At 36.0% G+C, this 27,506-nt stretch overlaps 2 protein-coding genes across 5 annotated transcripts in view; one reads left to right on the top strand and one right to left on the bottom strand.

Annotated features, from left to right (window-relative positions):
- The window catches only part of ATP6V1C2 (ATPase H+ transporting V1 subunit C2), a 64,364-nt gene extending 62,225 nt beyond the window's left edge, over positions 1-2,139 (top strand). For all 3 annotated transcript variants that reach the window (XM_074209758.1, XM_074209760.1, XM_074209759.1), the window contains 2 exons: positions 978-1,107; positions 1,259-2,139. In XM_074209758.1, coding sequence (XP_074065859.1) covers positions 978-1,107; positions 1,259-1,348 — 220 coding nt within the window. In that variant the 3' untranslated portion in view covers positions 1,349-2,139. The remainder of the gene's footprint in view (positions 1-977; positions 1,108-1,258) is intronic.
- A 184-nt stretch (positions 2,140-2,323) lies between these two features.
- On the bottom strand, positions 2,324-27,476 carry PDIA6 (protein disulfide isomerase family A member 6). Of its 2 annotated transcripts, none has more exons than XM_074209757.1 (13): positions 27,331-27,476; positions 21,339-21,480; positions 19,183-19,240; positions 17,933-18,059; positions 15,870-15,967; positions 14,882-15,012; positions 14,406-14,520; positions 11,608-11,748; positions 10,274-10,358; positions 10,080-10,152; positions 6,983-7,141; positions 3,481-3,577; positions 2,324-2,785 (listed from the first exon to the last, which is right to left on the bottom strand). In XM_074209757.1, the coding sequence occupies exons 1-13, from the start codon at positions 27,347-27,349 to the stop codon at positions 2,717-2,719; spliced, it is 1,314 nt and encodes a 437-aa protein (XP_074065858.1). In that variant the 5' UTR covers positions 27,350-27,476; the 3' UTR covers positions 2,324-2,716. The 2 variants fall into 2 exon arrangements, with proteins under 2 accessions (XP_074065858.1, XP_074065857.1); XM_074209756.1 differs by lacking the exon at positions 27,331-27,476 and adding an exon at positions 26,811-27,060.
- Between the last annotated feature and the right edge of the window lie 30 nt (positions 27,477-27,506).

Here is a 27,506-nt window from a genome sequence, read left to right as displayed (position 1 = left end):
TTTAAGGGTTAGTTCTGACAAAAAATGACTTATTAAAAATGGCATTTGAGCTCAAAAATAATTGGACTCTGGGGCAACTAGGTGGCATAGTGGCTAGAACACCAGCCCTGGAGTCAGGAGTACCTGAGTTCAAATGTGGCCTCGGACACTTAATAATTACCTAGCTGTGTGGCCTTGGGCAAGCCACTTAACCCCACTGCCTTGCAAAAACCTAAAAAAAACAAGAGCTTAGTGTAAATACTGATTTCTTTGTTCAGGAACAACTTCCTTTTCTAAAATGGCATTTACTTTTTTTTAGAGTAACTTGATTCTAAAGGCCCCTTGCTGAGGTTTTTTTTCCTTCTCCTCCCTCTTTATGCAAGGAACTATAGAAGTTACTAGTCATATACTTACTGATCCTACAGAACTCAAGTAAACAAAGTGTTAGAGAATTCTGATAGGTCTGACCTTTTTTTGAAAACTCCTTTGGGGGGCTTGGCTGACAGATGACACAGGGTCACACAGTAAGACCACATTTAAACTCAGGTCCTTCTGAATCTAGGACTGTTGCTCAATGCCTGGTTATTGGACTTAGAGGTATCCTCAATCTTCAGCCCTATTCTGTTAACAGTGATGTTTAGAATGATGCTCATGGCCCACTGACTCATAAGGAACTATTCTTCTGTTAGAAATAGTACCATGGGGGCAGCTAGGTGGCACAGTAGATAGAGCATTGGCCTTGGAGTCAGGAGTACTTGAGTTCAAATCCAACCTCAGACACTTAATAATTACCTAGCTGTGTGGCTCTGGGCAAGCCACTTAACCCCATTGCTTTGCAAAAAAAAAGTTAAAGAAATAGTGCTGTGGCAAAACTGGGACTAAAATATTTTAAATGTAAAGTAGAAAATTATTAGTGTCCATTGTTTATCTGAGGTTTTACTGTTTATCTTAAGATTTTTTATGTTTCAAGTCAATAATGTTTTATCCATTTGAAAAAGGTATGGACTACCTGTGAATTTTCAGGCAGTGCTTTTGCAACCCCACAAGAAGGCCACAAAACGGTTAAGAGAGGTTCTAAACTCAGTCTTCAAACACCTGGATGAAGTAGCAGCAGCAAGTATACTGGATGTATGTATATCACCTATGATACCTAATTTTTATTTCCATTATCCAATTAAGTATATATATATATATATATGTATATATATATATATAAAAAATAAATCAATGTTTTACAAATGGCAGATGAATGTACTTAATTAAGTCTTTTTTCTTCTAGGCTTCTGTGGATATTCCTGGAATACAACTAAATAACCAAGATTATTTTCCTTATGTCTACTTCCATATTGACCTTAGTCTTCTTGACTAGTATTTTAAGTGTGGTAATCCTTAATTACTCTAGAAATAGCCTTTATGTAATCAAGTTAAACTGTAGATGCTTTCTTCTCTAAGTTAGAGAATTTTTACAAATAGTTAACTTCTGAATAGAAATTACTTTTTTTTAAAAAGGCCTAGAATTTAGAATGTTACCACAAAAATTACTCAGAAAAATAGTTATGGTTGTATTTATTTTTTGTAAGTTACAATAAAGAAAAAAGCTCCCCATATTTTGAATATTTTTCCCTTGACTTCAATTTAAACATAATTAAAAACTAAGATAATACTTAACACCTAATCACCCTTTTCTAAAGATAATTTTACACGTATTCAAGGCATATGTACATACATGTAAAATAATTACAACTGTTTTGTACTTAGTTCCCTGCCCCAAAGTCTTAAGGTTGTTGAAGTCCAGGTCCTAAGTAGGGCCTAAGTATAAGTTCCATGCCTTACACAGAAGCTTGAAAAAGACAAATGGATCGTGCCATTTAACAAACATTTGGAAATTGCTTATTGCCTAGCTATATACCTGGTTTTCCCTGATATTCATTTGATGAAGCCTAAAAAAGGATGAAGCCCTGAACCAGCAATTGATTAAATCCTCCTCTCAAGCAAAGCAAAAAAGGAAGGTGGCTTTCACAAGTGCTTTGTCCCTAACTTTGCCCAAAAGTTAAAGAGTGTTTGTCTGGGTTCTCAAAACTGAACTTTAACACCTAAAATATAAAAATAAAGTAGTGCTACAAACAAAGGATGCTTTGTATTCTGGTAGGCATTTAGATATTTAGATAAAAATAAGCCAGAGAGAACCATTTTTCCCCAATGTTCAAAAAATGATATAACCTACAGACTTGAGGAAAGAAACCCAAAGGGCATTATTATGTGAGGATAGTTACTATAGTCACAACCCTCAAACCCTGAATTATACTTGTGATGTGGGCTTTCTTCATACATGATAGGCACTGTCAAAAATACTTTGTTTTTATTCTTTAACTGGAACAAAGCATTGTGTTCAAATGAAGAAAAAAACATCACAGTTAAAAACTTAGTAAAGTAACAGCCTTAACGAACCTACAAACAGCACACTTGGGATGGAAAAATGTTTCAACAACAACAACAAAAATCAATTATCTTCAAAATATTGTTTGACAGAATACAATCAAATTCACTGGTTAACAACAATTCATAGAATTTTTCAATGTTTTTCTTGAGATGCAAACAGTTCACTGTTACAGTGTTTCAAATGACCAAACAATGCTGCTTCAGTTTTTAAAAAGGCCACTGGTATATATCCATTTGATTGCAAAGGATGTTCCACCACTGCTGGAAAAATCCGCTCCCAAGAAGTATATGTCATTTCTCACAACTCATCTTTTCCTAAGTCGTCGAGTTCTACATCACTGAGATCAATATCATCTTCAATGGGAAGCTGTGAAACATAAAAAGGGATTTTACCGAAGGTGGCAAAGTAGTGAAGGACTGGTTAAATGCCTATTACACTGACTTTTTTTTTTTTGGTTTCTGCCAGGCATTGGGGTTAACTAGCTTGCCCAAGGCCACACAGCTAGTAATTATTAAGTGTCTGAGGTCAGATTTGAACTCAGGTACTCTTAACTCCAGGGCCAGGGCTCTGTTCACTGTACCCACCTAGCCACCCAAACCCCATACTTTCTAATTCTTTTATCTGATTATATCTTTTGTTTCTCTCAATTTTCCTAAATCAAATTGATTAAATATCAACAAAATTAGACTTGAATTTGAGATAACAGTTTTTAAAATATATTTCTGTTTCAATCGATCCATATGACTAAAAGATCCCTTTTACTGGGCAAAAACCCAAGTTTAGAGAGGAGGAAACCAAGGACATTTGGCTAATAGCTGTCAATACAAGAGGTGAGAGAGTATTTGAAACTGGGTCTTCTTTATTTGAGTGACTGTATTTCTCATGAGAAAATAAAGCAAAACTCTGGAGTGATGGGGTTAATAATAAAAATTCAAAAAATACTGCAAAATATACCTAAAAACATGGTTCCTAGAGAAAGCATCTACTTTAGCAGGGTTACTTTAAGAATCAAATGAGAAAATATTTGTAAAGCCCAGGGTAGGCATTCTATACATGCTTACCTCACCATCTTTGCCATCCCAAGGGGCTACTGTGCTTATTTTAGGGAAAACGCCACCACCTACTGGTGCGGTAGAGCCACGGCCAACAGAAAGCTCTCTGGTAAAATAAAATAAATGGAAAATTGTATGATTTAAAATATCTCTGAATCCAAAATACATATTTAATGAGCTGTTTCAACCTTCTTTAAAAAAATATATAAATATATTTTTCTAACTACATGTAAAGAGGTTTTTAATATTCATTTTTTTTTGTAAGACTGAGTTCCACATCTTTCCCTCTACTCCTCGACAACATTCTTAGAGTCAATTTATACTTAAATATATGTAATTATAAATCATACTGTATCCAGCTAGTTTTCTCATTATTTTAGTTCATGATAACACATTAATATGTTACATGTTTTACTAAGTAATGGCATGTTTTATGGGGTGGGGGGAAGGAAGAACCTTTTTTTCCTGTGTCAGATTAACAGAGGCACTGTGGTATAATCATACAGCACGGTGTTCTGTTCAATTGTCTGTACAATCGTTTGTACCATTTTGAATATCATAAGAATATAAGGTCCAGTAAGAGGATGCTGTGCAGAAGAATCAACAGTCTGCTTCTAAATCCTAAAATTTTATGTAATCTCCATCGTCTCTTTTCTCAAGTTATCAATTCTTATTTTTAACAAGTAATTTCAAGGATTACAGTTGGCTACAATTTTAGCTGATTGGCCCCTTCAGTCTCTAGACATCTTAAGCCATGCAGGAGTGAATACAACTGCCATTGGAATGGAGCCATAACACAACTACTCAGTGGCGGTTGTGATTTTGGGGAACGTTTTCAGAGATTTCAGTGTTAATTCAAACCATGAAACAATCTATGAGGAGTTGACTTCTATGCATTTACTTTCTGTTATCACAGGCAGGTTTCCTTAAGGACTCCTGTTCTGGGCATTAACTGTATAAGAAACTGGGTATGTGTGTATGGGAGGAGGTATCTTCTCTTTTATGGACTATAAAGCATTTTATCCTAATAGGATGTAACAGTCCTATTTATCACCGCCCCCACAAAAGTGTCCATTGCTGTTTTTTTTTTCTGGGGTAGAGAAGTAAAGGGGGTAAACCAGGACTGTGAAATTAGATGGGGAAAAAAATTTAAAATGAAAGGATAGTAGCAAGTAAATAATCCCATTTAATAATAAATCCCGAGACACTTTATTCTTTAGCATCCCTTTGCAGTTTCAGAAAAAAAAAATCATAATTTGCAATTTCTATGGGCATTCAATAAACAGTTGTGATTCAGGACTACAGCTTAGATGAAACTTAAGGTTGGAAAAATAAATCTGGAGTCATCAAGAATGATCTCATTAATTTTTTGCAAGGCAAATAGGATTAAGTGGCTTGCCCAAGGCCACACAGCTAAGTCATTATTAATGTCTGAGGCTGGATTTGAACTTGGGTACTCCTGACTCCAGGGCCAGCACTCTATCCACTGCACCACCTAGCTGCCCCCTCATTAATTCATTTATGAGAATGGGACTAGCGTTTAGAGAAAAGGGTCCAGAACAGAGACTTGAAACATGCCTGTAGTTATTTGGGGAATGATGATAACAAAGAAAGAGCAGTGTATGAAAACTCTGAAGAAAGTAGTACCTAGAAGAATGAGCAGTTAAAAATGTCAAGTGCTGCAGAAGGCAGAAATTTAAAAAAAAAAAGGATGAAAAAAAGGCCATCAGATTTTGCAATCTCTGGACCATTACTAACTCTGGAAAGGACAATTTCAGTTGAGTGATGAGGTAGGAATCCAGATTGTAAAAGGTTTAGAAGAGAAAAATGGAAGTGATGCTAACAAGTGCAAAAGGCTTTTTCAAGGAGTTTGAGAAACAAAGGAGAGCTGGAAGATAGTAGTTTGTGTCATGGTAAGATGTAGTCGATTGTCTAAGAATAGGGGAGGTCTTGGGTTTGTTTAGAGGCAGTAGGAAAGGCAATAGTAAAGCAATCAGTAGACAAAGGCATCTGGGCTAGGGATCCAATCTTTCCTACAAAAAGCACACAACTTATTCTCATTTAAAATACACAATTAATTTGATCAGAAGCTACAGTAGCCCAAGCCAAACTGTACATCATAATCTCCCACATGATAGTGACATGAGACATCAATCCAATCTCTTATTCCTGTTAGGCAAAATGGCTGGGTTAATTTGTCAAATGACTAGAGTTTATCCTTTAAAAATTGATATTCTTCTGCCATATTTTATATCAATACCACCAAAGTAGCCATAAATATACTATTTGAGAACATGTCACCTAACTTGGCCCCCTGAAAATACAAAACTAATTAATCACTGTACTTAAATGGGCTGTATAGCTTTCTCAGTAATTATTTTCTAAATATTAAAGTTTCCCAGGGAGACTCCATGAAAAGAAAACTTTTTTGTAATTTGATATTTAACTAAATGATATGATAGGAACCAGATCTCTGAAGTCATCAGTACAAAGCATACCCAGATAAGGAAGCTACCTCTACCAACAGAGATCAACACCATCTCCCTAATTTATAGAATGCTGAGAGACTAAGTGACTTGGTAAGGGTGACATAGTAGATAGGTGTCAGAGGGAGGATTTAGTCTCAAGGCAAAATCTGTCTATACACTATGCTATATTTGATTACTAAATTTCAAGTTACTCTAAATATCTAAAATTCATCTTTTGAAAAAAATACAGAACACTTATTAAACTTTTCCTATCTCAGGAAAGGTGTTAATAATTACACAATTTAATAGAAGGTTGCTTCTTCTTTAGGCTGGGTGTTAAGAGGATGAGTATCTTTTCGCAAAATGAGAACTCTAGGTCCAATTCTAATACAGTTTGGAAAGCATGGCTACAAGAGTGAATGATAGTAAAGCTAGCAAACTTTTAAATACTTAGGAGTTCTGTAAATTCCCTGGTCAGACACAAACACATTCAAATACAGTCCAAAGCCAAGTACAGTGGAATCTTGAATAGCCAGCTCTGGTCCTTCTGAGTACCTGGGACATTACAACTCTGCTTACGGCTAAATTAAAAAAAAATAAAACAAAAATAAAATAAAATCTCTTGCTAAGGTAGGAACAGAAAGTCTGGGAACACTTTTATAAAAAGATTCTACATACAAAGTACATTCAAATGATTACTTATCTTTAATAATGATAATAAAAAAGTTAGTATTTGAATAGTGCCTAGTATGTGCTAAACATACTACTAATAAATGTGAGCCTTACAACAGTGAGGTAGGTACTATTACACCCATTTTACAGTGGAGGAAACAGGGCAAACGGGTCAAATGATTTCTCCAAAGGCTAGATTTGAACTCCGGTCTTCCTGACTACAGGTCCAGTGCTCAGGAGAGTAAATTAAAGCACCAATTAAATTTAAATGTGGTTTGAAAAGTTTATTTTAGGCAGTACCTACAAAATTAGTTTATTTCAAAGCTATTTTAACTTCAAAGCCAACCCCCTCCCAAATCCTTCTCACTTACCTGAGAAACTCATTAATTCCTTGCTCACTGAAAGACCCTTTCAAAAGAGCAAATTTCATCTTTCGTGTATTGACAGCTGCCATTGCAGGGTACCCAAAACCTCCAATTCCCAGTGCGGTTTCAAGGTCCTGTTGAGCTCCAGCTTCTGTCCACAGCCATCTAGAAACAAATATTTTCATAATTTCTTAGGGCAGTCATTGAACTATTAATTGACCTCAAGTTCAGAATAAAAGATTGGTCATTGGTCTCCACTCCAAAAATATCATTTCCACATACAAAAGGGGAAACCAAGGATGACATACAAAAAGATAAGTAAATACAGGCTATATTCAAAACAAATATTCAAAAACTGAGGAAATTAGAAAAGGTTTCATGAAGGAAGTAGCATCTGAACTAAGCCTTGAAGGGAAAAAGGGATTTCAAGAGGCAGAACGAAGGTTTATGCAGACCTGACTGCAAAACCAGAGACGTGAAGCAGAATGTCATGGTATATAGCACAGTAGTTTCTGAAGAGAAATCGTATATAATTTACACTAATATCAGATAGTCTAAAGTCAGACAGAGAAGTACTTTAAATGCCCAAGAATGAAGCCTGTGCATATAGTGACAGCGTACATCAAGGCTTTCCAAAATGTGACCCGCAGTAAGATCTTATGTGGCCCCTGAAGCTGAGCTACTGCAGAGTTCTCACTAAAATGGCGTATCAAAATTATTTTCTATTGTTTCAATAAAATCTTTTAAAAGTAAAGTTGGACAGCCCTGGCATACATTTAAGTAAAGCAATTTTGCAGTTTTTAGATTTGGAAAGAAACTGGATACAAGAAAGGCAGAAGCCTCTTGCGATATGACTAAAACTTAAGATGGTTATAGTGTGAGAGAGCAAAGGGGACAGATGAGAAAGATGCTAAATAGAATCAATAAGACTTGGTAACTTCTCAGATATATAGAGTGAGAGTAAAGAATCAAAACAACACTAAAATTTTGAAACTGAGTAATTGGGAAAATGATGGTCCACTTGACAGAATTGGGAATATCAAAGATGAATAAAATGACTAATTTAAGAAGGGAGACCCAGTTGAGAACAGATAACCAATTTATAGTTGACCCAATCAATATGACTGTGTGCCTTTCTTTAGTAGCATTCAAACAGGAACAGAGAAAACAGATGATAAGAGCATTTCAGGGTGAAGCTGGAAAGGCATAAATGATAGAAGGGTAATGAAGTAAGGGAAGAACGTGAATAACTTTGAGGGAGAGGGTAAGAAAGGAATTTCAAATGGAAAGACAAAAGGTTGTCTTTCAAATCACACTCTTTAAAGTTCCCATAACATAGAAATGTTTTCAATGGGTAGCAAAATGTCCTTTGATATATACAGTACTTTTTTCAATTTCTTTAACAGCGTCATTCCCATTTTCTTTGTTTTAAGGAAAAAAATCTAAACAATCATCAAAATGTGATTGGAAAGAATTGCAAATAGAAAAACATTTAAATCCAGAATTCTGAAACATATTAGCAATATGATATTGGGTAGCCATTCTCATTTATAATGTATATGGTAGAGGTAGAATGGAAGCAAAACATTTTAGCTCTCCTACAATAACTTCATTACATTCCAAGCATGAAGGACAGCTAGTGAAAATAGTCAAGAGATTGTTGTTTCTACCAGTGTCAAAGAATGTGATGAGAAGGTAAAGTAGAAGACTGGCAAGGTAGGAATAGAAAACTAGCAAGAAGGGAAGGTGTGGGAGGACAGTGATGAGTTCAGCTTTTGACATGCTCACTTAAAGATGTCTACAAGACATGAGATTTGAGATGTCTGTTAGGTAGTTAGAGGTGAAAGATTAGGTTAGGAGAGTTATGGTTAAGGCTAGAAAAAATCATTTTAAAATCATTGGCACAGTAATGATAATTGAATCCATGGGAGCTGATGAAATCACCAAGTAAAAAAGTAGGAAGTGAGAAGAGACTGGGAGAGGGCCTTGCAGGACACCAACAGTTAGCAGTGGGACTTAGATGAAGATATATATAGCAAAGGGCTCTGACTAAAAAGGAACAATCAGATAGCTGAGGAGTACTTGGATCTAGAAAACACCAAGAAAACTTTAAAGAAAAAAGAAATAGAAGTTGATTACAGGTAGCTTTCCCAAGGGGAACAACCATTAAAGGGTAATAGGATTGCATCTATACACGAAAGAAAATACTAATCATTGTTTACCTCACAGGGTAATTTGTAACACAAACTATATAAAGAAAAATGGATGCTTATGGGATTACAATAACCCTTTTTATTTCTTCCATGTTGACAAGATATAAGTGATGTTGGTATTCCCAAGCTCACTTTACTAATGAAAAATTGAAGCTTGAAATAATTACCTGATTTGCTGCTAGTAACATACCCATTTAATGTCAGAACTGGGATTTAAACCTTCAGCTTTCTAAGGCTTTAGACAGAATTTCTTCAATATGCAACTCAGTCTCTTTTTGGGATCATAACATCAGCACAACATTATCATCATCCATACTTGTCTAGTCTCAGAAATCTACTGAAAGTAGATTCTATGATCTTCTTTAGTAGCCTTTCACTCAGTCAAGAGCGAATTCCTTAAGCCAAATCAACCACCCTCTCAATTTAAATGGATAAATTGTTTTCTATTTCTATAAAAGACTCATTCAATACCACTCTCCCTGGAGTTCAGGATTGAGGAGAATCACACAGTGGTTATATTTTGTGTTCATCTAAACATAACTTTAAATCGCACCACCTGGATCCACTGGACAGCTTAACCTTTTCCATTTAATAATCGTCTTATATCTATATCTATATATTTATTTATATATCCAAATCTACCTACACACACACAGACTCTTATATGTTTGGTACAATCTTAAGGGCTTGCTGAAGCTATTAATCATCTAGTAGTGGGGAGAGTGGACATCCTTGCCTCACTCCCATGTTTAATGGAAAAGACAGATGTAAAAACACTGTGATAAACACTAAGTTCTTAACTATACCAGGTACCTAATGGGAAGACAATGGCCAAGTCTCTTAACTTTTAGAATGTGAAGACCATTTAGATAAAATGCTCAATAACTTACCCCCACAATTTCTTTTTGTATTTCTCTGCCAACTTTAGTAGAACTTTTAAGTAAGAATTTCTGCCTGCTGCTCCTGTTTTAGATAGACAAAGTCTGAATTAGAGAGGGAGCAATTTTTCTCCTTCATTTAAATAAAAGCTATATATAGGATAAGTTAGTATCAGAAGAGAAACATAGAACTTTGTTCCTCTTACCAGTATCTAGAATATGGGGCAAAACAGCAACTACACAGAGCTGGTGGTCCTCACAAGTTTTCTTTGCAACTGCTTCATCAACAATCTGTGAATAATAATATGGAAGCTGGGAGTTAATATTTAGGGAGCTGCAAGATGAACAGTCAAGAAAATAAAAAAACCTCAGTAGTCTGCATTTCATAAAATAACTCAAAAAGGCATGTTAAGTTCTTTTGCCAAAAGTCACTTTGAAGAACATCTCTAACAATAATGCTTATACAAAACCCAATTAAAAATTCATGATCATTAGGCATATTCTTGCATTAATCAATTATTTTAGTGTAGAAAAGTGAAAAGCATTTAAGAAGACTGCACTTAGCATACTATTGCTTGTCACAAAAGCTAAGAGCTAGTTTAGAATAAAAAGAAAATGTATTTAATTTTGTTTCATATTTTCCACATGCCAGTTTAGAAATTAGTCTCTCAAACTTCAACATCTAAAGTACTTTGTATAGCAACTTTCTTTAAACATTTCAATTTACCCTTGCAAACATCTGAGTTGACACTATGTGCCAGGTACTGTGCTAGGTGGAAAACAATAGTCTTTGCTCTTAAGGAAAAGTTCTACTGAGGGGCAGCAACATGTACACAGGGAAAGACATAAAATATAAACAGTGACAAAAGTAATTTTAAAGAGGGAGAGGGAGCACTAACAACTGGAGTAAATTAAAAAAAATTCTTGTTGGAGTATGTGGTATTTAAGCTGTAATTTGAATGAAACTAAGGATTTCATGAGACAAGTGGGAGGGAGAGTATTCTAGTTCGAGGAGGTAATCTGTACAAATCAATGGAGGGCATGAGAGGAAAATGTCACAGATAGTAAGCAGCAAGGACTCTAGTTTGGTCAGAATATATAATACACTTGAGGAGGAGAAATGTAATTTTGGAAAACTAAGGAGCCAATATAGATTTTTTGAACAAGAAATGACATAATCAGACCTCTCTGCTTGAGAAATAACAGTTTGGCAGTTGTGTGAATGATAACTTGTAGAAGGGATACTGAAGACATAGAAATTAATTAGAAGGCTATTCCAACAGTTCAGAAAAGGGGTGATATGGGCCTGAACGTGCGTAGTAGATATGTGAGTTAAAAGGAGGGAATGGATTTGGGAGATTTCATAGGTTTTGTCAAACTGAATATAGGATAAGAAAATGCCAAGATGAGAATGAGATTATAAACTTGCACAATGAGAGAATATAGTGATGTCCTCAATGGATAGGGAAATTAGTATAAAATATTATAAAATATTCTGTATTAATAAACTGAGGTGGTAGTTAAAAATGAAATGATATACCTCAAGGAGTTCAGGTGGTGGGGCATTATCAGAAAATAAATCTAGAGCTCGGGAAATTATGTCAGATCTTGTCCTCCCACCATTGTAATCCATAGGTGGTTCTCCTTTCTGGAAAATCTTGATTGTGGGAAATCCTCCAATCTAAAATAAAATGCAGAATATTAATTCTTTATTAGTATTAAGATAAAAGAAAATTCTTTCACATCATGTACACAGATGAGTTAGAAAGTATATAATGGTCTTAACCTGACATTTCAATATACTATATGAAAATCCGAAAAAATCTGAGAGTCAGACTGCCAAATCCCATAAACACCTCAATCCAGCAAAACTTGAAGTTCACAATAAACTGATCAAAGACCATGAAGTCAAATGAAAAATGACAATGACTTCTTCCATCAAAAAAAGTCAGTCCAGGAAAAAAAAGGGAAACCTTTAGCAAAATTAGGGATAGTACACGGTAGCTTTCCATCAAAGAAAGGCCAGGGACAAGCAAAGACTTCAAGACTTGTGTTTGAAGACAGCTGAAGGATCTTCTGAAAAAGCTCCAAGACTAACAGAAAACCCAGAGTGTGGGTGCCAGAAAACAACAGAAGACAGTGACCAGTATGAGGTACTACTAGAGTGCATAGATGGGAAAGCTCAAATCCTTAGCATTCTGTCCTAAGATACCAGAGGGAACCCTCAAGATCCAGTTTTCAGAACCCCCAAAGCCAGTGGGAAGTAAGTGGTGGGGGCCTGCTAATCCTAGGAAGTAGCAGTCTTTGTAGGGAATAAAGCTTTATTGAGAACAAACAGGATCTACCACTCTACCCAAAAGTACAGCACGGAGGGGAGTCTGTTTCTAGTACAAAGCCTCCATTCAATAACTACAGTTGAAAGAAAGAAAAAATCAATTATCGACCAGCATTAAAAAATGACCGTAAATATGGAGCTCAGCAAAAGGAGGAATAATTCTATAACTACCGCAAGCAAGAGATTCAAAGGAGTGGGGCTGGGAGAAGATTTTCTACATCAGGGCTGTCCAACTTGACTTTTAAAAGTTTTTATTGAAACAACAGACAGTATATTTTGATTTGCCATTTTATTGAGAGCTTTGGCGGTAGCTTGGCTTCGTTTACTAAAACATTTATTAAACCAACCAGGGGCCACATAAAATTGCATTGCAGGCCACATTTGACAGCTCTGTACTACATGAAAGCCTAAAAGACAGCAAAAGGGTAAAAAATTAACAGGTCAAGGAGGGATAATTGAAGAATTGTTTAACTCCCCAAATACCAAGATTTAAAAGAAGGGAAATGCTAACAAACTCAAGCGAATTTCATCTTCCACTACTACCAAGTAGCTGATAGTTCCTTTAATTTGACTTTTTCCTACTCTATCTAGGGTAATTTGACTTAACTACTCCTTCTGGCAAGTTTATTTAGTTCAAAATTTGAGGGGAGGAAGGGAAGCACCCAATTTTCAGTAAATATTCTGAAAGAAAAAGTGGTGTCTTTTGTCAACTTTGGGAGTAATATTTATGGGATAAAATCTCTTTGATTTTTTAAGCAACAGATTTTGATCAAGTCACTTCATCTGTCTGAATTTTCTTAACCTAAACAACGAAATGTTAGATCAGATCATCTCTAGGATTCCTTCAAACTCAAATCATATTTTCCTATAGAGATTTGTTTCCTTTTCTAAAATGGTCAGGAGACAACTTCTTTGCTAAGTGATTAACTGTAGCAAAAGAATAAGGCATTACAACACTGAAATTAAGTCTCCTAAATCAATAATCAAAAAATGAGATTGTGGGTGAGTTTAGGTCTAGAGACCATGCTCCAACTTTAAGCCACAATCAAGAATTATGTTAGAAACCTTACCAGAAATTACATTATATTGTATTGGCATGGCTAATAAACCTATTTTAACTGCTGATTTTTTAGATTCTAGTTCCTTATTAACCTTCAATACCTTGTAGGTCAAGATATTTCAGTCTAACCTTAAATTCTTTTTTCTCAAAAGTTCAAGAGTTCAAGAGCATGCTGCACATGTTTATTTTGATAAAGTCTCATGAAATTCTTACGGAAAGGATAGAAGAAATTTGGACTAAGTTAGGGATTTGGAACCAGTGAATAGTTGAGAGTCATGATAATGGATCAATATTAAGTTGGAGGGAGGTCACCAGTGGAGTGCCCCAGGGATCTGTGCTATACAATCTATATTAGCTAAAAGGAAGGAAAGAAACAAACATTTATTAAATGCCTACTATGTACTCAGCACTGTCTGCTAAGCATTTCATAGATATCATCTCATTTGATCCCCACAATCCTATGAAGCAGATGCTTTTATTATGCTCATTTAAGAGTTTAGGAAACTGAGGCAGGCAAAGGTTATTTGCCCAAGGTCACAAAAGCTAGTAATTCTGATGCTTTAACTCTTATAGAAGTAAATACTCCAATATATCAATGACTTTTTAATTTTTATCAACATGAATATTCCTTTCAACAATACAGATTAACCCATCTATTCCTGTTCAATTTCCCCACAAATTTGCTGAAAAGACTCTCCTAGGATTCTAATAGAGTAGGAAATACAGGGATGTAAAACCAAAAATTATTGATGAAGATTTACCTAAAAAAAAAAAAAAAAGCAAATAAATCACTGTTGTAGATTATTTTCCACCTTTCATTTGCAAATATGCTACATAAAAAGTAAAGTTAGGGGCAGCTAGGTAGCTCAGTGAATAGAGTACCAGCCCTGGAGTCAGGAGGACCTGAGTTCAAATCTGGCCTCAGACTCTAAAATATACTTACCCCATATCGACTACTTAATGCCTGATTTACTGTAGCGTCTACAGCAGCTAGCTTCACCTTTCCTTTTGTCTGTTCCTTTACTTCTGTGGCTGCAGCTGCCCATTCTGGTTCTAAGCTATAGGAATGAAGTATCAATGAATCAATGATTAGCAATAATATTTGCTTTTATACTCTATACAATTCAGATGAGGCAGACCTTGGAAATGACCCTTTTTAGCTCCCCTCTCTCTGTCTCTCTCTCCCCCCCCCCACACATAAAATTCTATTTTCTAAGTCTCCTGAGAGAAAACATCATAAATAGTGTATTCCTTTTCCTTCAAAATCCATTTCATAAATATATCACTCCACTCCCTATGAGTTCTTTATCACAACAGCTCAAAATTTTTTTGAATTAAGAAATTTTAGACCAGAGCTAGATGAGCTGACTAAAATAAACATGAAACAAAAACAGGGCAAGAATCAACCATACAACTTACTTTTTGCAGTGGCCACACCAAGGAGCATAAAACTCCACCAACCAAACATCATCACTGTCAAGTACATTTTTATCAAAAGTGTCATCTGTCAGTTCAATCACATCCTTCTTGCCTGAACCTTCACTTCGACTCTGTATTTAAAAGACATCCAAACCTTAATTATAATTTGGAATAAAATTTAGGGAAATCATATAATTTTGTATCTAAACTTAAAAAATGTTCTCACAATTCTGACAGCTTTGATTTAATTTCAGCAATTCAAGGGGAAAATGAATAAAAACAAGTTTTCCAGCATATTAAAAACTTAATGGAATATAATTTTAAAACTGCACATATACTATTCTTCACTATGTATACACACAATATTCTTCCATATATACTAAGAGTTGAAGCTTCAATATTCTCATACTCATTAGGCACAAAGACTACTTAAAAATGGTTATCCATCTTTGGTTAGAAGACCTGTGGTATATGAAAGTAGTGGGATATAATTTCTAAGAAGTGAGGAATGAGGAATTTAAAGAAACAGAAGATCTGGATTAAGTGATACAAAAATGAAACGAACAGAAAAACAATGAACGTAATAATGTATATGAAACAATGAATGAAGCTAAAGCCTGAAACCTTGAACACTTATTTTGACCGATCTTGGACTCAAGAGAAAATGTACCCTAACTTCTGATGGATGGATGGATGGGAGATAATAGATGTAGAATCCTGAATGTACTGTTAGACATGGCTGAGAAGTAGTGCTGCTATGTTTGTAAAGAGTACTATCAAGAAGAGAATTAGAAAGTTATTCAAGCAACAGCATCAATGCTAGTAGTGGTTTTTTTTTTTTTGGTATAGGGAAAAATGAACATGCAATGAGGGGGGTTCAGGTCATATCAGGAGGGTGATGAAGAGATACCTGAAACTGACTGATGTGAAAACAAAATAGCATCAATAAACTTTTTTAAAGTTATCAAAAACAATCAAAAAGCCTTACAGAACTATATCCACCACTTCTTCCACCAAGGCGTTCCTTTACCAATTGTCGTAAAGAACTAAGAGCAGCATCTACAATAGCTTCACCAGTTCTACCACCTAAAAGAACACAAATGTAAAATGGTTAATGCTCATGTATCACATAAAAACAAGCAGATCTTTCTGACAACTCAAAAATTATCTAGCTTTAGTGTCACTAAGTAGATTTTAATAAAAATTATAAAGTTCTTATTTTTAAGTCATTCTGCTTATTTAATGCCATAATGACAAATTACTTAATTTTTTTTTTGCAGGCTTGTCTACAGTTTATTAATAGAGATGGGAAAAAACATGTGAAATCAGGATTTCCTTTATGTCAATTACTTTAAGATAAATTCAATCAAAATACAATCTAAAAGTGAGAAATATTTATATGCTAAAGAAATAGTAATTATTGCTCTTAAGATACAAAATTTTCTAGCACTTCTAGAGATTACTATCTATTCTGAATAACACATAGAGGAGATATAAGGAAATATTAACAAACCACCAATTCCAAACTCCTGTTTTAAAATGAGGGAATGAAGACTCATAGTCAAAGCTATTATTGGGAGACCTAGGATTACAACTCAAAAGATTCTTATTTCATAAGTACTATTATTTTAACTAATCAATGCTGAGCACATTCTCCTACTGTTCCCATTTCCTTTTTTGAAAATAAATGTTTTGTTCATCAATAATGTCAATTAGTTTTTGTTTTTTCTGATTTTTTATATATTTTTTAGGTTTCTGTAAAGCAAACAGGGTTAAGTGACTTGCCCAAGGCCACACAGCTAGGTAATTATTAAGTGTCTGAGACCGGATTTGAACCCAGGTACTCCTGACTCCAGGACTGGTGCTTTATCCACTACGCCACCTAGCCGCCCCCTGATTTTATATTTTTATCTAATTTTTTTGAAGGAGAAAAACTACAAGATGCTAAATTCTTTAAAGCTATAGGTCCTATTTCTAACAAAACAAAAAATTTATGAATAAAAACAGCAATCCTATTTATGATTGAATTGTATTTTTGAAAAGTGCTAAGAAAGGTATTGGTCCTTTCCTATATTTTCTTTCCATCCTTTTAGAAAGAAAAAGGTCACAAAAGAGGAGAAAGGAGACATTTCAATGATACATGGTCAAAGAAAGAATATAAACAGGAAGTTCCAATTTCTGTTACATTTTATTTTTTTAGGTTTTTGCAAGGCAAATGGGGTCAAGTGGCTTGCCCAAGGCCACACAGCTAGGTAATTATTAAGTGTCTGAGACCGGATTTGAACCCAGGTACTCCTGATTCCAAGGCCGGTGCTTTATCCACTACGCCACCTAGCTGCCTGTACATTTTATTTTCTCAGTGACCAAGTACTAATTTTTTCTCCTTTCAATTTTTCCCACCCCTTGACCCTCATCTCACTGGGGATTAAGAAACAAGAAACAAACCTGTGACAAATATGTACAATCAAGCACTACAAATTCCCATAACGATCATGTCCAAAGCCAGATAAATGAAGCATCATCTTTTGCAAAAGGTTCGTATCCCTTTGGAAATTTCTAGTCCCCTCTACACCCCAATTACTCCACGTATGTTTTGGATTTATTCATCTGTTTCTAGTTCTTTGACTAGGTCTTTGAAATGAGATCTCCTTTTCATCCATATGGTATTCTTTCAATCCCCAGTGTGTGTGTGTGGGGAAACAAGGTGTCATGTCAAGAGTCTATGCATCTTATATACAGAGTATGATACAAGTAGAAAGTTAAGTGGCAAACACTCAGCAATTTAATGCCATGAATTTTCCCACAACGATTGCAATGGTTATTTAGAATTTTGTTGGGGCAGCTAGGTGGCGTAGTGGATAAAGCACCGGCCTTGGAATCAGGAGTACCTGGGTTCAATTACCTAGCTGTGTGGCCTTGGGCAAGCCACTTAACCCCATTTGCCTTGCAAAAACTGAAAAAAAAAAAAAAAGAATTTTGTTTAAATTGAAACCAAGAAATATCACTACACAGCAAAGCCAGAAGAAACGGAGTAGGAAAATAAATTCTTACCCTGGTAATCTTCTGGTTTATTTTTATTGGATCCAAAGATCTTAATAGTGGGAAATCCTTGAACTCCATATTGACCACCTAGGGATTGATGTTTATCTGCATCAACTGCACCAACTTTTATTACATCCTGTTGAAATTCAAATAAAAATTATTTTGTATTCACACTTCAGAAAAACATACAACAGTTAAAATGACAGTACCTATCCTCAAGAAGTTTACAAACTATCAATAATTAAGATGAACAAAAATAACTGTAACTGTAACAATAACAGTTGTTTCTTTAAGGTTTACAAGAACCTTTTCCACAAAAACCCTGAAGATCTTGTAACCATTATTCTATAAAACTAGAGCTCAGAAAAAGTGGTTTACCCCTTTAAAGTTATACTTAGACAAGATACTAAGCAGGTTATCTGACTCTAACATTACAAGTAGCATACACACACACACACACACACACACACACACACACACACACAAAATAAGAATTAGGATGTCATGAACTGATAAGACAGGGACTTGGAGGAGGGAAGGATCATAGAGGAGCTTCATTTCATGGAATAGGTGGCATCTGCATCACTCTCAGGGGAAAAAAAAATTAACAAGTTCCCCCCCAGGAATGGGGGACAGTGAGCACAAATATGGAAGAAAGCATAAACTCAGGGAAAAGCTAGTATTCTAGTTTAACTGGGAGATAAAAGAACAGAAGAGAAGAAATAAAAGCTGAAAAGGTAGCTGAGGTCACATTATGACACTTGGATGCTAGGTTAAGGAGTTTCTCTTTTATCTTGCAGACAATAGGGAAATACCAAATACATTTATTCAATTTGTGCATTAGGGAAGATAACTTTAACAGCAATGTTGGATTATTAGAATATTAATTTAGAACAGCTAGGTGGCAAAGTGGATAGAGCATGGGCCCTGGATTCAGGAGGACCTGTGTTCAAAAATGACCTCAGACACTTAATAATTACCTGTATGCTTTTGGGCAAATCACTTAATCCCACTGATTTGCAAACCCCTCCCTCCCCCAAAAACTAGAATACTAATTTATACTTGTCACATATTTAATTAAAACAGAAAAAAGAGAGACTAGAGAGGATGGTTAGGAAACTACTGCAAAAGTCAGGTGACAGGTACTGAGAATCAAAACTAGGCAAGAAAGAAAAGGAGGGTACTGAGTGAGGCAAGATTCTGAGGCAGAATTAATAACCAGTGGATTATAATGTAAAAGAAAATGAGGATAAACTTACTTTTAATGCAGTTGCTGCTTTCTTCCATTCTGGTGCTAATCTTTGGCAATGACCACACCTTTATGGGGAAGGAAAAGAGGGAAAAGAGAATGACACTTTGATTAGATTAATTTTATAATCAATCACATCAGGGTTAGATTTTTTTTTTTAAGGTTTTTGCAAGGCAAATGGGGTTAAGTAGCTTGCCCAAGGCCACACAGCTAGGTAATTATTAAGTGTTTGAGACTGGATTTGAACCCAGGTACTCCTGACTCCAGGGCTGGTGCTTTATCCACTATGCCACCTAGCCGCCCCTTAGGGTTAGATTTTTACAAAATTATGTGTGATTTATGCAAATACTACTGTCCAAATAGGATCACAATAGCTCTAGCTCTATCAGGCTATATAAGCTATGCAGATCAAGATGTTGTAGAGTGTAGGTAAGTAGCAAACACTCTAGTTTGATATTGTTACTCCAATCTCTATTAACATGTGTTAGTAAAATAGAAAATTATTTTAACAATAGGATTATAAAGCTGACTTAGGTTAAGTCTTAGGACCTCTGTTCAAATCCCACCTCCACTTAATAACTGTGAAATTCTGGGCAAATCTCTTAATTTCTATTTGCCTTCAGCACTAAGACTTTTGTACAATTATGACTCCATAGAGGAAATTCTTACACAAATAGTTCCTTTAAAGATGAAATCAACATTTCCCCATATCTGTGCATTAGCAATAATATTCTTTTTTGCAGTACTTGATACTGATGTTCCTTTCTCAATTACTCTATCACTACCTAGTTATAATGTCAAGTGATTTATTAGAATACATTCTTCAAATGGGCAATTCATGTACATTATATGTAACATTATGCATGTTGTTTTAAATCATTAAATAGAATCTCTTTGCATAAGAGTACTTCAATTGCTATTTAATAAGTATTTGCATAAATGATTTTACCTCTTTAGCCTGAAAAATTTTAATACCAAAGACCAGTAAATCAATTAATGTCTAATTTTCATCCTACTCACTCAATTTTTAATAATGCAAGTTCATTAAAAAGCAATTTTTAATGTTTCCAATGAAAAACGTTTTATATATATATATATATATATATATATATATATTTTTTTTTTTTTTTTTTAGGGTTTTTTTTTGCAAGGCAAATGGGGTTAAGTGGCTTGCCTAAGGCCACACAACTAGGTAATATTAAGTGTCTGAGACCAAATTTGAACTCAGGTACTCCTGACTCCAGGGCCGGTGCTCTATCCACTGTGCCACCTAGCTGCCCCCTTGAGATATATTTTTTAAATTCACTGTTACTTTCTTATAATATAAACATTCCAAAAGGCTTCCTTGCAAAGTTCATCCTACCCCACCAAAAGTTAAATTATCAATTAATATGGTGCTACACTAAATAGACACATGACCAGAGTGTTAGCACAAGTCTTTTTTTTCCCATCTAGAATTATGATTTCATTTCCTTGGTTAGGAAACTCCTATTATTTGCAGATCTGCAGTCATCCTCAATTTAGCTGGGGACACCGAGAGATTAGTGATATGCATATGGACACATACTAAACTATATTATTAGAAACGGAATTTTAGTATAGGTCTTCCTAACTTTAAGGGCAATTCTCTGCTAAAGATAAGTTTTAAATTAAATGTTTTCTACCTTCCTTGGAAAGGTTCTTTGTTCTGGGTAAACCATTAATTTTTATCTAAAGTAAAATCCTGGAGTCCCAGTTACTTTCAATTTACACTTACATATTAAATTGAATAAAAGAAGTACAATTAGAATGTACATTTAAGAATTTAGAATATGAAAAAATAATTCCTAATTCTGTCTATTTTGACCACAAACATTTGGGAACAATGAATGCAGTTACCATTATTCATTTTTATGTTTCATCACAATAGCCTAATATTTCCCAGTTGTTTTTAAATGTCCTCTATATATTCATTTTTACAACTTTTTCTCTGGAATGCTCTCCAGTATCTTTAACCATTTAAATATTTAAGTACACTCAGCTCCTCCAATTATCTTTCACTAGTCTCTCTTCAGGAAAGCAACTAAATAATGAAACAATCAATTTTTTTTATTGTGCTAATAATTTTCTAAATTTTATAATACTACTTTGATGTTACAGTGATTAAGCTATAACATAAACACTTACCATGGAGCATAGAATTCTATAAGCCACAAACTGTTACTTTGAATAACTTCACGGTTGAAATTGGAAGGAGTCAGTTCTATCACATCATCACTAGAGGAATATAAGCCACTCACACCCAGAAAGAAGGCACAGCTTATCAGTCCTAGAACAAAAATACAACCATATCATCAAAAAAGGGTCAGAGGGCTTAGTCCTCTACTTCCCTTTCTCTCCCCCCCCCCCTCCCAATTACTGGCTCCATACAATTAGAAGATTCCTTCGGTGCTTACTTCAAGAATCCTGGCAAGGATTTTTCATGAATAAACTCTACAAAATGGCAATAAATTTTACAGTTCCATTATGAGTTAGATGGGGGGGGGGGGTTTCCTGATAGTTATCTTGGGGACCTAACACCACACCACCAAAAACAATCTCTATAATAAACCAAGTTAAAAAAATTCAGATCTGCATGATTCTGTGCTTTCCATTACATGATGCTGCCTTTAATATGAGAAGTTGAATGGTACAAATGAAGAGTATTTATGTGGGAAAAGAAAATAAAGATAATTAACAATAACTAGTATTTTATAGGGCTTTTAAGGTTTGCAAAGCACTTAACAAAAGTCATCTTTTTGTCCTCACAATAACTCCGAGAGGAAAGTTGCTATTATAATCCCCATTTAAGAGATGAGGAATGTCAGAAAGGTTAAATGACTTGCCCAAACTTACATAGCTAATAAACATCTGAGGCCAAATTTAAACTCAGGTCTTCCTGACTTTATCTACCTAGCTCCCACCATTCCCCTAATCAGGATTACTCCCTACACTCCTCCAATCTCTCTCAACAATAATATTAAAGTACAATGCTAGGTAGTCTGTCTTCTAGGTGCTTGCAACAAAAATATAATACAAAGAAAATTAAGTCTAAAGCAAACAGAACAACAACAACAACAAAAGAGACTGGAAGTATTTGGAACAGAGATGAGGCTGCAATGTGAGCCAGGCATTGGAATAGACTAAAAAATGAATAGATTTGAAAGACTGAGTGTGTTAAGAGTAATAACTAATTTATCAATATGACTAGAAAGGTGGAAGGGGCAATTAATCTTAAATATTAGTGTGAGGCAATTCTATTTGATACTGTAGGCACTGGGGGTGGATGACATGGGAGATTTTGAGCAGAGAAAGTGACATGTGTATTAGAAATACTATCAACTATAACAAAGACTGGAGAGGAAAGACTAGAAGCAAGGAGACAAATAGGATATTATGGTAGTAATGGCCAATGATGATGAGAATTATGTATCAAGAGAAGGGAAACTGATGCAGATGAAAGTTGAGTTAAAATTAAAAAGATTTGGCAATGTGACAGAGATTGAATATGAGGAAGAAAAAATTGTTAAAAAAGAATTCTGAAGTTATAAATATAAGCTAACAAGAAATACTTCAATAAAAACAGGGAAGAGCTTAGAATTAGTTCAAGGCTAGCCAATGATTATGGAGATTTGAGAATCATATAATATATATATGTGAATTATCTGGGATAGGAGAAGACAGTAACCTTGGAAACACTTACAAAAAGCTCCAGAGAGCTTTATCCAGAGGATAAGGATTAAAAGGTCTTCAAATAAGTAATTAAAAGATCATTTTAGTAGTGGAGGTACCAAAAGTCAAACCAGCAGGGGTTGAAAAATAGATAATGAGGAAGTGACTATAACAGGGAAATATCAATTCTATGACTTTAGCAGTGAAAGGGAATGTGTAGGACAACTTATGGAGATAGTGATCTATTGAAGATTTTTAAAGACTGAAGCAAATCTGACCTCTTATTCAGACAGCAGGAAAGAATTGGCAGCTCAAAGATGAAAGATTAGAGATGATCCACAGGATAAATTCCTAGAGATGAGATTTAGAGCCCCAGAAAAGGGGTTGTCCCTTCTTTTGTTCAGGATAGGAATAGAGAATATGTAAAGATGTAGAGGAATTTGAGGTATGGAATAGTAAAGATGAACTTCATGGCATGTAGTTCATATTTCTTTAATAAACATATCCTCTTGAAGTCTACCTCAAACACCATTTTCTTCATGAAATCTGTTTTTAATCTCTCTAATGTACAGTATTGTGATCTTTGAAACTTATCCCAACTAGGCTGTTTTTCAAGGACTTGTATATATTATTTATTATCTAGAATGGTGCATACAGTAGAAGCCTGAAGTTCACTAAGTCATTGAGACAGATTTCCTTAATTTTATCTCAGCACCAACTTTTAAGAGATGCTTCCTCTCAAACCATCACTAATATATATCAAAGCTCCTGAGACAAATATACCTCAAAGCAAGATGTGCTTTTTATATCAACCTCTTTGGACTTCCATTATTTCATGTTAAATATAGGCTGAATAATCTATAGAAGCCATGGTGACATATCCCCAATAAAAGATTACCTGTAGATTTAAGTTGGTGGTAAAAAACTGAGGGTCCTCTCAGGAATAAACTCCTACAATGCATGGCTAGCCTTCTGAAGGTCCTTTACGCTCAGTTTTTCTATTCAATGATGGCACTAATGATCTAATTTCAGGAGAACAGTTATTATAGTCAAATGAGGTCTCCTACATTGTTGACAACTATTAAGGTTTACATGAAATTAAAAGGTTTTATGTGACATATTAGAAATTACACAAGGACTTCTAGTCAATATCTGAATGGAGGGAGACTGACAAGTTTATACACAGCAAGTTTAGCAAAACCTTAAAATTCATACCAGTCTAAATAATCCAAATAAGAAAACTATAGCAAATGTGGCAGAACTATACAAAATGTTAGCCATAAAAACCATGGGCAAAAAAAAAAGTCAAAACCAGCACCAGTACAGATGAACAAGTTGGTAGCTTTGCACTGTGACCAGAAACACACATAGCTGGAGGTAGTAACACCTGAAAGTACCAGGGTGAAGATCCTGGAAGCTGAAGCAGCATTAAAACTAAAGCAGTCTCTGGGGGCAGCTAGGTGGCGTAGTGGATAAAGCACCGGCTTGGAGTCAGGAGTACCTGGGTTCAAATCCAGTCTCAGACACTTAATAATTACCTAGCTGTGTGGCCTTGGGCAAGCCACTTAACCCCATTTGCCTTGCAAAAACCTAAAAAAAAAAACCACAACTAAAGCAGTCTCCAAGTTCCTAGCACATTATTCTGAGATGCCATTGATGAGGATTAATGCTATGAATCTCAAGATCCACAGGGTCCCAGAAGGTGGAGATCAGTGCAAAAAATCCTGATGACTTAGGCAGAGATAAAGTAGAGGCAGAGTCTGATCCTGGTTCAAAATCCAAGTTAAGGAACTAAAACTGGAAATATGATAAGATGTATTAAAAAAGGGAAACTAACAATGACAAGGATAAATTCAAAGGAAAAAATGGATTTTTTACATGGACTACATAAATACTTAGAAAAAGTAAAATAAAAGCTCTGGAGGAAAGAGTGAGAAAGAGAACAAAAGCTTTTAGAGCTTACCCAAGAAATATACTTCCTAAAAACTAGAACAGATATCAATGACTCCAGGACCCAGTCAAAAATATTAGGACAAAAATCAAGACTTAAAAAAATATAAGGACATATCTGACATAAAAGACAACTAATAATTTAGGAATCAGTAAATTCTCATAAAGCAATGATTTAAAAAAGGTTTGGTCACTGAATTTCAATTAGTCATAAATGAAAACTATCTAGAGCCATTCAAACCAGACTGTAAAATGTATAAAAGGAATCATTTATTGCCTCCTCAAAACACAAATGGCAAATCCCAAAATTGCCACAGCCCAAATCAAGAGCTCCCCTGTCAAAGAAAAAATTCTGCAAGCCTCCAGAAAACAAGTTCAAGTTCTAAGCAACTTAGTCAAGATTACACTGAAGTCTTAAGAGTATTACAAAAGACAAAAACTATAAGCTTACAAATCAAGAATAATTATAAGGTGGGAGGGAAACATCAGTCTTCAATCTCAATGTTTTCAAAAGTAATTAAGGAAGTCAAATGAGAAAATATTGAGGGGTGTGGACTGGTTCTATTCTGAGGGTTTTTAAAAAAAAGAGGAATAAGAAATCGATGGGGTAAAAAGGGAAAATAAGACCAGGAAAGAAATAGCAAAACAAACTTTCTGATTCTCAAGTTGTGGTTAAAAGTGGGAAAAGATCTAGAATCTAAAGGGGTATCCCAACAATGGCTGAATAAATCACAATATATGACTGTAATTTTAATGTCATTAAAAAAAGATACTCTTAAGAGAATCATGGGAATTATAAACTGTTACAGAGTTCAAATGAGCAGTCAGAAATACAAAATCACACAATACAAAGTGGAAAAAAACAACAACTGCAAAAGACTGTAGCATTTAGATCAATGCAAGGACCAACCATACAGCCCCCAGAGGATCTTTTAAAAGAAGGCATGTTACCTACTTCCTGAAAGAGAGATGATGCTTAAAGAGATACATTTTTGTACATGGCCTTTTGCTTGACCATGTGTGTTAAAAAGGTCTTTACTCTCTTTTTTTTTAAATTGAGGATTTAGGAGTTCAGAGAGTAGAAAGGATGGTTAAACCACTGAAGCATTTTAAAAAAATAGAACAGTTTTGCAAATGTGTAATTTATTATATTTTTAAAAAACTAACAGAATGGAGAATTACGGTTGTAGATTCAATCTTTTGTGTTTTGTTTTATATATATTATATATTATATATATATGAAAAAGTTTTTTGTTATACAAGTTCAGAATTTTTTAAAAAAATTAAAGTTGTATAAGGGAGAACCATCATAGGCTAATTCCTAGCTCTTAACTTCAAGACCCCTAAGCAAAAGAATCCCACATATCCCTATAAAAGCAAAAACGACAAAACAGGTTACTTCTAAACTGACTTGTATGTTTCTAAATTTATTTTCACCCTTCTAGTCACTGATGAATGGCATCAGGAAACTATCTAAATATCTAGAATCTATGTGAGCAGATAATGTGTGGCACCTTCTAATATCCCTATGGCATTCAAGGTATCACCAAACTGTCTCGGTTGAGGGACCAATTCCACATTGTCAGTAAGTATGAATTCTAAAATCATCCACATTTTGACGACCTAATTAGAAACACTGAAGTTCAGGGGCTGTGCTAAATTAATACAGAAGTTCTTCTCTTCGGTTGAATGGAAATGTCAGATTTGGTATCAGAGGATCAGCTATGCCACTTAAACTACTCTTTTGTGGCGCGGGACACGTTACTTTAACCTCTTTGGGTCTCAGTTTCTTGAACCTCGTTACTGAGGAAACAATGGAGCTGGGGATCTATCTCTAAGGCCCCTCAGCTTTAAGAAGTATTTATTAATCCAGGTCTACGTTAGATCTAGGGATAGACAGAAAACAGCTCACCCTACCTTCTCCTCAAATGTCGAATTATGTGAGATGGACCCAAAAGGGGCTCCACACCCCTCAACTATGTGGCACTCCCAACCCACCTTGCGAATCCACAAAAATAAGCCAAATGAACCCACGACCAGTTCTCTTTGTGCCCCCTTCTCCGCAATCCTTCATGCAGAGGAGCAGCGGGCCCGGGAGCCCCTGCGCCGCATCTAAGGCAGTCTGTTCTCAGCCAGTCTTCCCTTTTCCCCCCGAAGCACTTGTCCACGCAGAAGGGGCCGGAACGCTTGGGGAAACCTCGCTGGGCCAGGCCCGGCCGCCCCCGCCATCACTTCCTCCCTGGCCCCAGGACTGGCCCCGGCCCCCGTGCCCGTCGCACACGCGGCGTCCCTCCACGCCCCCCCCCCCCCCCCCCCCCCCGCCATGGAGTCCCCGGGCCGAGCCTCCGCGCAGCGGGGCGGCTCAGGCCCCCGCCCGGCCCGGCCCGGCCCGGCCCTCCCGGGAGGGGGCACAATGGCCGCCGGCCCGCACGCGCTCCCGCTCTCCCCTCCCCCCCGCGGCTCCCGCCAACGGCCGCCTCCGCGCGCGCCCGAGCCCGCTGGTCCGCCCGGCGCTCACCGAAGCCTAGGCCTGGCATGTCGAGGAGCGCCGCGGGGGCACCGGCAGCCGTCGCCGCAGTCCGCCCTCTGCCGCTCCCTCGGCCTCGCCGCCCGTCCGCTCTCTCCGCCCGAGCCCCGCCGCTCGGCCAGCCCCGCCCTCTGCCCAGGAGGGGCGGGGAGACAGGCGAGAGAGCA

Source organism: Macrotis lagotis, chromosome 1, assembly GCF_037893015.1.
Source record: "Macrotis lagotis isolate mMagLag1 chromosome 1, bilby.v1.9.chrom.fasta, whole genome shotgun sequence".
In the NCBI taxonomy this organism is placed as follows: Eukaryota; Metazoa; Chordata; class Mammalia; order Peramelemorphia; family Peramelidae; genus Macrotis; species Macrotis lagotis.
The sequence above is the reverse complement of the archived record's forward strand: the minus strand, read 5'-3'. Positions and strand labels throughout refer to the sequence as shown.